We start from the raw sequence: 17671 nt of genomic DNA, 5'->3' as shown, positions 1-17671 counted from the left end.
TCTTTTGTCGTAGTTTCACAACCCTTTTTAGCCCAATTTCTGATTCGGCCATCATCCCCATAACACTTACCCAAATTCCAAGGAGTAGTAGGAGTGGAGTAGGAGAATGGGCACCGGGCCAATTCCGAAATTGTTCAAAAAATCCATTTCTGAATTTGGGCAACCCTCTTCTGAATTTGGGAGGCGGAAGTTTTTCGTAAGATGGTCTTCTTAATTTGGGTAAAATGTTTTTCACGGCTATTCTGAAAATGGTCGAAGAAATTGCCCAAATTCAGAAAAGGCTACTACTACTACTACTACTACTACTACTACTACTACTACTACTACTACTACTACTACTACTACTACTACTACTACTACTACTACTACTACTACTACTACTACTACTACTACTACTACTACTACTACTACTACTACTACTACTACTACTACTACTACTACTACTACTACTACTACTACTACTACTACTACTACTACTACTACTACTACTACTACTACTACTACTACTACTAATACACAACTAATTCTGACTCGCACATCAAACTCCGCCTCCGCCTCCAGCTCCGAACTCCGCTTCCACCTCCGAACTCCGCTTCCACCTCTGCCTCTGACCCCCGCCTCCACCTCCTACTCCCGCCTCCACCTCCGAACTCCACTTCCACCGCACAGATGCGCCAATATATGGTATAGTTGGAGCTAGAATAGCTTTTGAGGGTATCGCCATTTTAAAAGTTTCAAGCATGATATCAGCTATTCGAAATTTTCAAAACTTGCTATGTTCGATGTATGTACAGTCTGATGATGTGAAACGTTCTGTGCAGTGTACACCAATGATGTAAATTAGGCTGCGAAGAAAAGGGACAGAGTGGGATCCTTCTTAATAGACTCTGGGCAGACTGGCAGAAGCATTTACACTTGTATCTTGCTGGTTCAGTAATGGTTACTATTGAAAGTCAATGGTTCAGCAATGAAACGCACTGCGAGCAAGGTCCGGGCAGCACATTTAAAAGAAAGCAACCAAAAACTTGGGAGGTGACCGTTTTCACATAGAAATTATTAGCAAAAAATAAGCTGCAAAATTTATTTAATCTATACTCCAAACTTTGACTTCTATCAAAAGCACAACAAAAATGAACTGACCATGATTGTCGCAACTCACCAAAGAGAAATAAAACCAGAAAAAAAATTAAACAAAGAATAAATTTTTAATTTGTGGTCACTTATTTTCCAAAAATTTTCCGATGAAATATTTGGTTTATAAAAAAGAGGCATTTATTTCTACCGAGGGCAAACAATAAATCAAATGAAATGTATAACAATGAAATACGTTAACCGTCTTAGTATAGAATTAGTATTAGTATAGTGAGCATAAAACTATTGAAGCTAAGTATTGAAGCTTCAAAATTTATCCCCAAACCTTGGTATATCTCAAAAATACAACCCCAATGCACTGATTACCACTGCGGTAGCTTACAAAAGCGACATACAACTAAAACATTGTGAATTAAAAATTAAAGTTTGTGAATTTTTGTCGCTTCTTTTTCATAGATTTTTTGCTTTTCTTCCATCGAATTATTCGATATTTAAAAATTTTTTATATTTGTTTTTCCGAATATTAACTGGGGAAAACATTTTTTTTCTGTTTGGGTCTCCTCATTTGAAATGCGTAATCTGCTCCCTGTTCAAAACTTGGTTCAAAAACTGTTTTCGAGTTTAAAAAACAGGAAGAAACTTTAATTTTTGAAAATTTTATCAACAATGAGCGTTTTTTATTGTTCCCCGCATCATATAGTAAAACTGTTTCATCTCCCTTTTTTGTTTCTCGTTGCCGAGTTTCTGTGGCAGTTCATTGACAAGATCATGTTGGTAACACTTGTGAAACCTTTTCGACAGTTTGCAAGAGAGTAACTTTTTAGTAAATTAGCTACACGTTTCATTCTTTAGAGAGCCGTCTAATTGAGACTTCTGTGGAACTCGTCGACAAATAGAATACATATTTTTTCCAGAACTGTAATTACTGAGGTGAAATTCAACATGCAAGCACTAAATAGGGATTGAGTATTATGTTTGGCGTAATTTGTGGTCCAAAATGCTAAGCTTGGTAAGGTGCAAACCATAAATGTTAAACCAGCAGAAAACTAGTGCTAGATATTGATATGGGTGGCAACTTTATAACTTGAGTTGCTCAAAATAAGGAGCTCGGAAGCCACAAATATGTGGACTGCCTTCTTAGACTCTTGCAACTTCACCAGGAAGCTCATTAAAACCCAGCCTTAGGCCGCGGATAAAAGCCAGTCGGAGGCCGCGTTTATATTGGTCCTGACCAATATAAACAAACACACAAGGGGCCCAAGTATAGACCTCGACTTAAGAAAAAACCATGCTCGACCAAAAAGTGGTACAAAAAGACCATGTTCGATTCAAATAGTCCGTGAAAAGAATTTGGCTCGACTTTAGATCTAATCTCGACTTTAGCTTGACCTAAATTTTTGCTGTTAAAGTCAAACTCCACCCAAATTTGATGCTGGATTTTAACTCGACGCGAATTTGATGTTGGATTTTAGCTTCACCCACATTCGATGGTGGTTACTAAGAGTAAAAATTTTCGAGTAAAAATTTCAAATTCCAGAAAAATTTGTAACGTGCAACGATTTTCGAATTTATTTTGGGCCACTTTCCCGACGTGCTATCATTTGTCCAGCAGACCGATTGAAAACGGTCAACATAATGTGGAAAATCAGCGCTTTTGATCGGCTTTGAGCATTTTTGACCGGTAATTGTAGGAAATGATCATTTTTGATCGTTTTGGATCGTTATTGATCGGCCAATTTAGGAAATGCCTTTTTTGATCGTTCCTTTAGGATGCTACCCGTTTTTGAATTTTCTTAGGAGATTGTCGTTTTTGATGGTTGGTTTAGGAAACTACCTTCTTTGCACTTCTTTGCGCCTCAGCAAGCTCCGCGTTCAAAATCACCAATGTGGAGTATATATACGGCTGTAAAATTTTGCAAAAACAAGAAGAAAAAATAGCCGTGAATAATTCGAGGTCTGTGAAAAAAACTCACCGCTATGAATCACAAATCTTACAAAAAATCAACAGTAAATTTACCAAATGTTTTTGTACAAGAAAATTATGTATAGAATTATGAAAAAATATCGGTACAGGATATTTTTTATCGTATCAAGGAGTTGTTCACATCCGGTGTCCAGAAATAGTGACAAAACCGACCCAAGAAGCGCCGTTTTTTGTTGATTTCGACGGTTTTTATGTAAGAACTGTCAATTGTCGTCATTTTGTCGGTATCGCGCCGACAGTTTATGTAAGAAGCACTCATTATCGTTTTTTGTTGATATTTTATTTAAGAAGTGTCGCATATTGTATCAACCCTTTGCAATGTAAATATTATCAAATTCCTGTGGAATAAAAAAAATGCTATAAAAGTTATCGGTAAAAAAAGTTTTCTCTTGGAATTCTTCTCTTTTGGGCGAGATGCTATTGAAATGAGATATTTTATCTGTACTTCTTGCGTTTACCTTGGTTTTACCAACTTTATGCAGTTTGATTCATCTGAAAAATCCGCTGGAATGAAAAATGAAATTAAAGTTGCGATTATGTAAAACAAAGTCTCCTCTGGGAATTCTTTAAATGAGATTTCTTTTGGCACTTTTTGCACTTTCCTAGATTGTGCCATCTCTCTCTCTCTCTCTCTCTCTCTCTCTCTCTCTCTCTCTTTCTCTGGCTTTGATGTATGTATCTGCGTTTTTGTTTTTCTTTATTTAGAGATAGATTTTGGGCCTGATTTATGCCTAATGCTCTGCTCAAATCTCCTATAATTGTTTGTTTTCAACTCAAACGTAGCCGATTCCCAGCCCGATTGAGAAAAGGAGGAGGCAAACACACCCAGAACTTACTGGAAGATGTCAAAAAGTTGGTTTTCCAAATTGAATTGAGAAAATTTTTCGACAGTACATTATAGCTATTTCACCAGTTTTCTTGCTCAAATCGTAAAAAGACAGATATGGACTTGATTCGACCTATGAACAGACCCTGGGTTGACCCAAGAAAAGACCGTGCTCGACTTCAACTGGCTATGAAATGACTTAGCTGGATCCATGAAAAACTTTACCTGAACTTTAACAAAGTGCTGGACTGTGTATTTAAAGTAACTAAAGACCACCCCCCACCTTCACTAGACTCATAAAGTCTTTTCATAAGTCGAGGCCTAAACCGGGGGGTATCTTGCTTTCAGAAGTCTGTCCTGTGAAGGACATACTTATCATTTCAGAAAACATGTTGAGATGCTGAGTTGCTCATATTTTTTTTCTTTTCAGCATCGCTGTTGTTTGCTGAGACAGCAGGAATACCCTCACATAGACAGAGACGCTACTTTAAAGTCAAGAACATCTTCTTCCTTAATGGGTAAAAAATAGTTTTGTTTCAACAGTGTATACTTAAGCCTCGAAATCCCGGGTCGAGGTTGTCGCCGAAAATTATGTAAGAAATTCGCTGACAGCGGCGGAAAAAATTTTTTTCAAATGATAAATCTTAAATAATTATCCGCTTAATGGGTTAAAATTTAAACGCATTTTTACAAAAATTTTGAACTTGTCAACACATTAAGCAAATAATTATGTAATTCAGAAGGTAAAAATTTTTTCAGCGACTGTCAACGTATTTCTTGGATAATGCTCAATATTTTCAGCCCATATCTTACACAATTTCAACAGTTATCTTACGCGTTTTCAAAGTTTGGCTTGCACAATTTGGAAAACTGCAAATTTGGACTTTTTCTATTTTCTGCTCCTGTACATACACAAGCAGCAAGGGGGCAAGACTAAAGAGCATTGTACTACAGCAGTTCAAATTAAAAAAACAGCTGGAAAACTGCCAAAAGACTCAAGTGTTTATTCAGCTCATAAGATAAAGCAGTAACCGCAACAGGAGTATATTGCCACAAAACTTGATTGAACGAAACCAAGTAGCTTAAGAATAATAGTCTTCTTTCCGTTAGCCCTGATGAAAAATGTTACGCATTTCAGTTGTTCTCTTTCAAAAATGTGAATTATCGTTTGAAAAAACGACGCTGATAATTTATTTATTAGTGGCCCTTCAGAATTGCAAAAGATGAAAGAGCGTACTTGCTGACTATGTTATAAGCAATAATGAGCAATAAACTTGCACGTGAAACGTTTATATAAAGACTGTTCTGCAAGTGCTGAAAATTTCACTTCTCTTCAATTGCTAAAATTATGTAACATTTGTGCTGAAATTTTGAAGTAATGACTTTGTGTGAGGATTTTGTCGAGAGATGTGCTGCCTTTTTTTAAAATATGTATTGAATTTATGTAAGGAATGTGCTGAAAGCGCTAAAATTTTCTGTTTTTCCGAAGTTCTGAATTTGTGTCAGAATTTTGCTGAAATTCTGAGGTGTTGAAATTATGTGAGAAATAAGCTGAAGAATGTGCTGGAATTTTGTAAGATATGTGTTGACAAGTGCTGAAAACATTTTTATCTAGCACATTCAGCGCCTAAAACTAAACTATCAACATTTCCAGCATATTCATTACATAATTTCAGAACATTCATTGCATTTCGTACAAAAGTTTTCTGCTTAAACGCGCTCACATATGGACCCGGGTCCTGGAAAAATGGAAAAATGGAAAACAGGCGAGGCGGTGTTACAAATCTTCCAAACGTTCAGAAAGTTAACTGGAAACGTTCTCATTCTTAAAATGATATCCAGAAAAATCACCTCCCGAAACTAGAGCTACTAGATTAGTAGTATTAGCTTTCCATCTAGACGGAGGATTCGGCGACACAGGGGTGCACACTCAATTTGATAGAAAAATGCAAGCCATATTTCAAGCCGCCGAAGAAACTAGGAATGAGCAATTAAAGCTACCGTTCTTGAAGTCAATGCCGGACCTGTTTAGATCAAATTTAACAGATCAACGAGCAGCAACACTTGTGAATAGCTTTGTACCACAGCTAATAAGCAGATGACAATCTGACATATAAGCAGAAGAATGAGCAGCCTGAGAATTGAGTTATTTGGAAATAAATAAGGTAGAAGTTTAGATTAGAGATGAAGTCAGTGACACAATGTCCGAGAGTTTCCCTAATGCACTACCTAACATGAACTAGACTCATGACTGATTGGATAGAACCCAGCAAACATTTATAGAACCCATCACAGCAGCTTATATGGATACAAAGCCTCAAACCACAGCATTTAAAGTTATTGCTTATGCTCCCAAACCAAAATTTTAACAGATAGCAGCAGTTCCAACATTTTTAGCCCCGAATTTTCGACAAGAGTAACAGCATTCAAAAATTTTTTACCTGACTGAAGAAGTAACCTTACGGGACGCGTCAGTCAGTTGAACCAGTCTCAAATCTGAATGGCAAACAACCGATATTTAGCCGAAAGTTTTGCTAAAAATGTGTATACCAAAACGACCGTTCGTTACAATCATCATAACAATGAAGAAATTATGATAAGGTAACCTCATTTTTCTTCCAATCCCTAATCCAAGCCCAAGGTCAAGTTTGCAAAAATTGATTTACGAACTTGGTAAAATAATGTATTACATTTGGCTTGCAATTTTGACATTAATTGCAAATTCTCACATTATTTTGCAAACAATTTTATAATTTCGGCATTATTTGCAACTTTTTTACAAAATTGACCTCGGTTTTTCATTTGAAATTTGGCCCAAAAAATCTTTAAAAAACGTCCTAAATTTAAGCTTAAGGCCTCTTCACTCTTCAAAAAAATGAAAGCGTCGCAAATATCAATGTACACATATTTTGTGCATAGACATAATTTCAGAGAAAACAATAATAATAATAATAGTAATAATAATAGTAATAATAATAATAATAATAATAATAATAATAATAATAATAATAATAATAATATTAATAATAATAATATTAATAATAATAATATTATTAATAATAATAATAATAATAATAATAATAACAATAATAATAATAATAATAATAATAATAATAATAACAATAATAATAATAATAATAATAATAATAATAATAATAAAAATAATAATATTAATATTAATAATAATAATAATAATAATAATAATAATAATAATATTAATAATAATAATAATAATAATAATAATAATAATAATAATAATAATAATAATAATAATAATAATAATAATAATAATAATAATAATAATAATAATAATAATAATAATAATAATAATAATAATAATAATAATAATAATAATAATAATAATAATAATAATAATAGTAATAGCAAGCATCACCAAAAGCAGTCCGCTTCTTCCTTTCTATCTTCAATTTTTTTTGAAACTTTTCATAAATTAGATACTTTTTCTTGAAATTCTTGTCAAAGCCGAGGCCCTTGTCGAAAGTTAGAACCTCGCTGCTGACATCTGAAAGTGTCCTCGTCGAACAGGCATCTAGTCGAATTGGCTGTAACGGCATGCACGACAAATTTTTAAACTGCCAATCACTGATACCAAAACAAATGACTAAAGGAAACATTAAAAGGAACACTGAACTAAACAAATCAAGTGATTTGTTCGAATTCGACCAAAATATGATGGACGCACTTGTCTGTTATGCCAAAGTAAATTCGACAGAAGAACAATTCACAAAGCTGTATTTAACATGAGTAGTGGATAAAACAGGGCTTCCAGCCACCAGCAAAATTTGACCTTTTCTCCAAGCGCTAATCACGCATGTCGAATCAGGCCAAATTTTACTGATTTCTTGAAGCCCTGTTTTATCCACTACTATATATTAGCTCTAAATTTGATAAAAATTAAAATTATTATTCTATGAATTAGTAAAGAATTATTTTCTTCCCTTATTTATTCTAGATCTAGCATCTATTAAGAAAAAAAAAGGAATCAATATACTTCAGTATAAATTAAAAGAAGAAGAATTAGTTTATTTGAATATTATATTTATAAACATGCTCTCTGAATTGATTTCTAGTGTGACCATATCTATATCTATGAAGATAAAAACACAGTCTACATTTCCTTTTTCTAAATCTATATAATGATATATGTTTATAAACATTACACATACTACACGTTAGATATTGATCAGGATCAGAATAATGATATCCCAAATGTTCTTTATAACCTTTAACCTTAACCATATTTTTACACACAAAACAAGAATATTCTAATTCTTTACAATTATTACAACATTCTTTCCAACGTTTATTTATACACTTATCTCATTTCATTTTCATTTTTCGAAAAATTATTTTTTGATTATTTCCCTAAATAAATACATCATGTCTCAACTAATACTAATGTCATAAACTTCTGCGATGTCTGTAATCTATCCTTTGAATCAAAGAAGGCTTTATACAGGCATCAATCATACGATCTCAAACATAAGGAACTATTGGAGAAAATGTTTGAGTCTGAAGAAGAGGAAATCTCGGAGAGGGTGTATAATTTGGATGAAGATGATTATTTTATTAAAACTAAACCAGCCACCAAACCTAAAACTAAAACTGAAGAGGATATCTACACCAGAATTAAGTATGAATGTAAAGAATGTCATGAAGAATATAGAAGTAAAGTAGCTCTAACTACTCATTCATATAGTCACAATCGCATGTATCTAGAAAATACAGAAGACTTCGATATAAACTCAAGTCAGAACATGAGAGAATTTTATATTACAGATAAAGGTGGGAAATACATTGAAGATATAGATGAAGCAACTAATTACTCTTTAGAAGAAATTAAAAACTGTTACCAGTTTCGTAAAATTAAGAGTTTTTACTTATAAGATCACGGCTGAATGTGATTATAAGAAGAGAGCCAAAGAAGAAGTTAAAACTACTAAAATATTTTTCAATACTGATTATATTAATAATAATGCAATATATGAATATGGTTACTTCAATCGGTGGCTAGATTTCGAAAAGGAAATATATGAAGGTTATGGTTATGATTTTGAGTTTCTTGGAATAAGAAATATTCAGTTAAACATTGAACCAACTAAAGCGTCTATTGGTAGTTATATAGATTTACCTCCTGATCTCAAAAACTCCAAATCGATATTAAATATACGTAGTTATAAATACAATTGCTTACAACTAACTATAACTGCTTGGCTACATCCCGCCCCACACCATGCAACTCGAGAAAGTAAATATGTAGATAAACTAATTGAACCAAGACAACAACATGAAGATGATTTTGCTTATATAATAAGAATACAGAAATTGTATAATATTAATATTTGGGTATACACACCTTGTGGTAATGGTAAAATAGAATTGTTTAAACCAGTGGATGATTTTAATAAAGATAGAAAAGATGTAAGAATACTAGTTTGGAGTAATGGTCAAATAGAACACTGTGCTCTAATTAAAAACATAGAAACCTTGTTAGATCGACCAACTAGAATGAATCACAAATTCTATTATTGCGATAGGTGTACATATTGGTTTAACTCACAATTTAAAAATGATAATTACGAATGCAGCACCTCATTCAAACCAGAGATTGTTTGTCCTAAGAAAAAACATATTACTTTTGTAAATGAACACAAACGTCAGAAAATAAAAAATATTATAACTGCCAATATAGAATGTTGCATTGTTGAAGTCTCAACTAATGATTTAAAATATGTAAAAGCTGAACATATTCCAATAGCTGTGGGTTACACCTGGCAAGGTAACTTCAAACACTACCTTGGTCTAGGCTGCATCAAAAGATTTGCTACATATCTGTTAGAAATAGAAACTGAGAATAATTTCAAACACAATGAAAAGAAGATATTCACAGAAGAAGATAAATTATATCATGAAACTAATAACACTTGTCATATCTGCAGTAAAACATGTATTAATAAAGTAAGAGATCATTGTCATGAAACTGGTAAATATAGAGGACCAGCATGTAAAATATGTAATCTAAGATACAAACAACAAAACTTCATTCCAGTAATATTCCATAATGGCTCTGGCTATGACTTCAACCTACTATACAGTGAACTCTTTAAACAGAATATTGATAAAAGAAAAGTAGATAACATGCCACTAGCTGCTGGTAAATCTAAGATGTTTAGCATTGGTTGTCTCAAATTCTTAGACAGTTATGACTTCTTAGCTATGCCTCTAGATCAAATGGCAAAGATATACGGATGTAAAACTAAAACATTATATCCATATGAATACTTTGGTTTAGAGTTGTATAGTAGCAAAGCTACCTACCAAGAAGCTATAGGTAATCTAAAAATAGAAGACTTCAAATCCTCACTACATAATAAATTACCAACACAAGAAGAAGTAGATTACTTTAATAATGAAAACAGTCATAAATCTGGAAAAGATCTAACTATAGAGTATTTACAGAATGATGTGGAAATATTAGACTATTGCATGAATGAATATGTTAAACTATGCATGAAAGAATTCAAGCTCAATCCCCTACACTATGTAAGTCTACAAAGTTATAGTTTTGATTGTTGGTTAATGTCAAGTGGTGTAACATTAGATACATTACAAGATAAACAAATGCTAGATGATTTTGTTGGAGCAAAGAGAGGTGGTATATGTGGAATAATGGGAGATAGATATATAAATAATAGTAATACTAATACTAATGCTAATATTAATGATAATACTAATACTAATACTAATACTAGTACTAATACTAATACTAATACTAATGATGAAGTTATTAATAGAAATATATGGTACATAGACGCAAACAACCTATATGCTTATGCAATGATGCAAAAGTTACCTTATAAGGACTTCCAGTTTACTACTACTACTCTTGATACTATATTGAATACTCCGGATGATAGTGATCATGGTTACTATATAGTTTGTGATATTGATTATACTAATGAATGTAAAGAGAGAACAGAACAGTTAGAACTAATGCCTAATAAGAGAAAGATAAATGATAATGAATTGGGATACCGACAAAGAGAGAAAAGTAAAGCAAGATCCGAGAAATTAAACTTAGACCAAAACAACAAAACAGAATATATGGTTCATTATAGGTGTTAAAGTTCTATGTTAAGATGGGAGTAAAAGCAACAAAAATACATAGAGTAATTAAATTAAAACAAGATTATATATGTAGAGATTATATACAAAACAATACAAATAAAAGAGCAACAGCTAAAACTGAAGCAGAAAAGGATGCAAGGAAATTAATGAATAACTCATTATATGGAAGAATGTGCATGAATCCTCTACACTTCTTTCAAAGCAATTTCTTGCATGACGAAGAAAAGATAATGAAAAGTGTAAGTAAAACAACATTTAGGAATATAACTAGATATAGAGATTATAGCCAAACAGAATATATAAAGAAAAAAATAGAATATGATTCTCCAGTATATGTAGGTGTTACTATCTTAGAATTAAGTAAATTACACATGTATGATGTATACTATAATATTCTACAACCATCCCTCAAAGATCTAACACTTCACTATATGGATACGGACAGTTTCGTGTTAAGCTATAGTGAAGGTAAAGTTAGTGATGAGCATATGGACTTAAGTAATCTAGACATACCTATAAAAACTAATAATAAAGTCCCCGGCAAGTTTAAGCACGAGCTGGGAAGTAGGATTATTGAGGAATTTATAGCATTGTCCCCCAAAACATATAGCTTCAAAAATTATCCTAAAAACACCAAAGAAAAAGGAATAAAGAAGCATAATAATGCTAGGCACATAGAATATTATGATGAATTAATGAATAATACACAGAGAACAGTAGATGAATGTAGAATACAAAAAGTTGGCGATAACAAGACAACAACAAAAACAAGTAAGATTAGTTTAAATATATTTGATGATAAAAGATTTTATGTAAATAATATTAAAAGCTATCCTCATGATGAGAATCTATATCTATTCAAAAGAGATTTAATAAAAATGATCCACCAAGCATCATTAGATGGAGACAAAGACCTACTGGTTAATAATATTCTAGAACTAACCATTAATAATGATAGAAAGTTAATTGAAGTTGCTATTATATTATATAAGGAGCTTTGCTAATTTTTATAACAAATAATTTTAGACCTAATTCATTCATTACATCCATAGGGTTGGTAGTTAGTATATTATAAATCATTATCTGAGCCATATATTTTTCCATAATGTCTCCCATGATTTTATTCTTATGTAGTGTAGCTCCAGCTATTATATTTTTAATAAATTCAAGAAATTTTATTATCTTCCTAGCCCCATCTACATATTTAGAATAAGTTGAAATTAGTAAATCATCATGGTTTGGTTCCTTAATATGATCAATAAACTCATCTATAGTATTACAACGTATTTTACAGGCTAAACATCTTCTTAGATTAAGAGAGAAGCTGTTTTCATTATCCATTTTTTACTTTTATTATAATTTTTCAATACATATAAAATGACTAAACTAGATAAACTTATAGAATTAAACAATCTAGAAAAACAAAACAGAAGAAATAGATTAGAAGATAAATTAGAACAACAAGAAAATTATGGTGAAATAGAAGAGTTATTTGATCCTTTAACTAAAACTATCAGTGAAACTGCTTCGCAGATAAACGCAAACAATGAACAGAATCTAGCATTAAGTGAACAAACATTAAGAGCAATAGATTGACAAAATCAATAGTTAGATAAACAAAACTAAGATGATCGAGCAAGCTGGTTCCCAGTTTAATGAAACTGCTTCAAAGAGGGGTGAAACTGCTTCCAAGATTGGTGAAACGTCAAAGGGGACCATAAAGCAAACTCAAGATATAGCACCAGTTGATGTTGATACAAAAACAGCCAAACTTCTTCATGACATGGGGGCTCAAACTAATCCTCAATTAAAATAAGAACTCGTAGATTTACCTAGTAGGAGACATAAATTGAATGGTGTTGATATAACTTTAGAGCAGGGTGCATTTTAGTTAGGGATAATGTATATGAGTTTTCAGAAGGATTTACTGATTTTCTTACTAAAACAAATGTAACTTATGATGATAAGGTTGAGGAAGATGTAAACAAAATTAAAAGGTTTTTAAAGGATTTTAGATATGATTTAGGAAAAGGGGATAAGAAAAGCGCTAGATATAGAACAATAAAACGTATAATGGAGGTAAGAGATGATATATTTGGCAGGGGATTAAATGGTAACCCAAATAATCAACGAAGTTGCCATTCAAATAACTTAATAGAAAGACTAGAATTATTAATACTAGAAACAAAAGCTGGTCATGATGGGTTATATGATGAAATGCTAGATATATCTAAGCAACTATTATCTATGAATATTATTAATCAAAACCAACTCGATCATTTTGTTTTTAATTATGGTAAATAGGTGAAACCATGACTACGTCCATGAGCGAAGCTATCAGGGAACCTGCTTGGCTTGCCACGTGCGGAGCTCATTTGCAGATTGACCTGCAGTCCTAAATCTAATTATAATTCTAAGTCTAAGTCTAATTGTAAGACTAATTATAAGTCTAATCACAAGACTAATTATTATTTTAATTATGTGTAAACAAATACAAAGATTACAAGAAATAGATTCAATCAAGCTAAACATAAATCAACATCAACAAACAACTTAACACTAAGTAAGGCTCGTGGGTTATTCCTAGAAGATAATGATTATATTGATATGAAGGATACCTATAAAATTACAAATGTTCATCCTCCTACAGATGAAAAAGATATTGTTAATAAAGAGTATTGTGACAATAACTTAATATCCTCTTCTAATAAAATCGGCATTTTACATAGAAACATAACTGAACTAAGAAAGGAAGACTTTGATAAAGTTACAACTAAAACATTACAACTAAATGAAACACAAGTTAATGAAGAACTAATTAATGAGTTTATTGAATCAACAAATGAAGTCAGAAATACTGTTAGGTTTTGTAATAAAGTTGCTGCAGATACTATCTCTAAATATAATCAATTAAAGCAAGAACTTGATGATAATAAGTTTAATCAGAATATAACTAACATACACTTAGATGAAATGTTTACTAACGGTCTGAGAGAAATGAAAGAATACAATAAATCTCTTAGAGTTGTTATAGTACAATATGTAATTGCTTTACTTTTACAAAGTAAGTTACTTGATAATAAAGAGAAAGACAGACTTGAGATGCATAATAGTTTTAATCAAGAAGATATAATGAAAGAAATAGAACGAATTTTTACTAATGAAAATAAGCAAAGCAATGATCAATCCAACAGCTCCGAGTGAGAGATTACTATATCCAGATTTGTCATCAGTATCAGAAAAATTGATAAACGAAAAGATTCAAGCTAATAATAAAATTAACAACAATATTAACAATATAAAAGATATTAGAAATTATTATGAAACTGAAACTAATAACTATAATAAGAAGTTAAGTAGATATAAGAATTATATTTACATAGCTGAGATAACAGAAATAGTGTTATCATCAATAACAACAACTGCAACAACAACATCAGTTTCATTAACAGGTATAGGATTACCTTATTCTATACCAACAGCTTTTGCTACAGCAACTCTTTGTGGTTCATTATCAAAAACAATTAATACTGAAATTAGAAATAAAATTATAAAGTATTCACAAATGTATATTTTAAGTAAACAGTTTAGTGATAAGTTTAATAAACTATATACTAAATCAATGAATGATAATAAAATAGATAATGATGAGTATAATGAATTTGTTAAGTTATATGAAGAATATAAGAAGAACAAGAAGAATAAGTTGAGTATTTTTTTTAGACTAAAGATATTAGTGCTTAGTAATAACAATGTTTTTAGTAATAATAATATTAGTATTAATATTGATCCGCGAAGCGGTTACACCGATCGATAAATATATAATCATAATCATAGCTATAATCATAAACATAATATAATTATAATCATAATCAAATAATTATCTTTTTTTTTGTACCTAAGTATAACCCTCTACCTTTTTGTACTTCCTTTATACCTTCACCAGTAGTTGCAAATTTAATTAAATCAGGTGTAGCCGCTAGAGCTGCTTTAGGGTTTCTAGATGCAGCTGCACTTCCTATTTTACTTGCTATTTCTAATGCTCTTACTGGATTATTAGCAACTTTCTTTCCAAAATTAACCGTAGCTTTACCAACACTTTTAAAGAAATCTTTAAGTCCTTTTGCTTCTATTGTTGCATCAGATACTGTCATTGATTTATTCCTTCTACATAAAACACAATTACCTTTTAACATCTTAGTTCCTTTTGAAGTAATAGCTCCTCTTATATTAACAGTACCACTATAATGTCTACCTCCAACACAATATGAATTAGTTTTGAACTTATTTAAAAGACTCATTTCTATATATAAAAAATAATGGAAGCTAAAAAGTATAATCCCTTTGTTATTATTAAGCCTAAGCCCAAGGTTAAGCTTGAAGCTAGGGGCTTGGCTCTAGAGAAAAAAAAGAAATTACACATAATTTATGCTAAAGGTTTTGTTAATACTAATAAGAAATAGTTTGGTATTAACAAGAGTAACAAGAGTAACAATTAGAGCTGACTAGCTATAAATATAATTATAAATATATGGCTATATATAAGTATAAGTATATAATTATAACAATAACTATATTATACTATAATTATAAATTATCGCTAGAGCTATTTCTAAAATTATAATTATCGCTAGAGTTATATCTAAAATTATAATTATCGCTAGAGTTACATCTTTGACTTAAATTATATCTATGATATAAAATCAACCATCTTATTACCTTCACTATTAATCACACTAATAACCTTTCGAGTTAATACTAATGCATGACATATAACATCTGCAATTGCAGCACTAAATTTAAAATTAAGTTGTATTGGTTGTGGACCTATATGATCCCTTTGATATCTAGTATCGAATACATATATTCTATAATTACTTTTGAATGTTCTATGATTTATATATGGTTTTATATTATGTGGTAGCCCATTATAATCTTTATTAAAGCTAACAATCTCTTTAAAAGCCTCATTATAATTATTGGTTCCATAATTAATATTCATTCTATCCTCGGGTTAAAACTCACTACCAATCTTACAATAACATTCAGTAACATTCATTACATCAAATGTACTTGCATCATGAGTTTGTTCATTAACATTATTATTTTCAAAACCAACTATTACATATTGCGGTCTTTCCATACCACTTTCCATACCTAGATCAAACAAGAAGTTAGTAGCTTTGGGTACATTCTTATAAAATGTCTTTCTTTCATAATAACTAAAGTCTACATTATTCTTTTTACTTAAACCCGTTTGTACAATAATTCTATTATCATTACTAGGATCAATACTAGGCACACACCATGATATATCTCTAATTTCTATATTACCATCATTGGCAACTGCACCAGGATTAGCATTAATTCTATATAGTTCTCTATCATTATTATTCTTTTTAATATTAGTTTATATCCTAAACCATATATAATCTTTTCTAAATCATTTACGAAACCAAATAGATCACTCATCTTAATCATCATATACATATGTCCTCGTTGTGCAGCAATATGGTCACCTTTAAGTTGACTATCTCTATTGCCCTGATTTCTAACAAAACCACTCTCATATTCATCATCAGCACTAGTTAATAACTTATACATCAATAGATTGGGATGACAATGATCTATATATTCAATAGTCCTACCACCACTAGTTTCAAGCTTAATTGAACTAAACAAAGCCATCATAGCATAATTAACTAATCTAATATTAGCATCATTAGCAAATACACCACCAGCATCATCTGATACAACAAACTCTATCTCTAGATATGCATCACGTAAATTTAAATGATTCTCTTCTCTATTGAGAATGATATTAATATTAGTATTAGCCGTATTCACTGTTGCTAGATTATTTGGCTTATATTTCATAATCTTACTTTTATGTATATCATTATTATAACCAAAAGTTGTATCCAAATTAAAATCCATTTTTATTAGATAAAAAAGTGACAGACAATTTAATCTTATATGAACTACAAAAGATACATGAAGCTTTAACTAAAACAAAAGAAGAGCATACACTTAACTTTAGAATGATAAAATCAACAGAAAAGTTTAACTTTAGTGAACCTATACTTAATAAAACAAAATTAGGTTTAATTAGATTATCTGTTTATAATTCGGTGTTTAATGTGAATAGGAGAAATAATCAATTCTTATATGCTAGTACTGTTATAGAAGATGATGAAGCTTTACCTCGGGCTCTTAGCTCTGACCCTAACCTTAACCCTATCTCTACCTCAAGCCCAAACATTACATCTATACTTAATTATAATTATAAAGGAATCCCGTTGCTATATTCAACTATTACACCGGGAGCATATGAGTTAACTGATATAGCAGAATTAATAAAAAGAAGAAACTGATGGTAATGCTATAATAGAACCTGATAAGAATACGATGAAATGTTCAATGGAAATAAAACAAGGAGCACTCAGCTTTGATATAGAAAACTCACTAGCCTCATTACTAGGATTTAGAAAAATAAATTATAAAAAAGCTAGATATAAATCTCAGAAAATTATTGATATTATGGGTTTTAGTACTATTAACATTCATTGTTATGTGATATCTGGAGCTAAAGATAATGGTAAAGATACAGACATACTATG

At 31.0% G+C, this 17671-nt stretch overlaps 1 protein-coding gene across 1 annotated transcript in view; it reads left to right on the top strand.

Annotated features, from left to right (window-relative positions):
• Positions 1-936: 936 nt before the first annotated feature.
• The window catches only part of LOC142338061 (uncharacterized), a 38434-nt gene continuing 21699 nt past the window's right edge, over positions 937-17671 (top strand). Inside the window, exons 1-2 of the mRNA XM_075387694.1 lie at positions 937-988; positions 4333-4420. Coding sequence (XP_075243809.1) covers positions 937-988; positions 4333-4420 — 140 coding nt within the window. The remainder of the gene's footprint in view (positions 989-4332; positions 4421-17671) is intronic.

This window comes from Convolutriloba macropyga, chromosome 4, assembly GCF_964194025.1.
Source record: "Convolutriloba macropyga chromosome 4, txConMacr16.3, whole genome shotgun sequence".
NCBI lineage: Eukaryota > Metazoa > Xenacoelomorpha > Acoela > Convolutidae > Convolutriloba > Convolutriloba macropyga.
The sequence above is the reverse complement of the archived record's forward strand: the minus strand, read 5'-3'. Positions and strand labels throughout refer to the sequence as shown.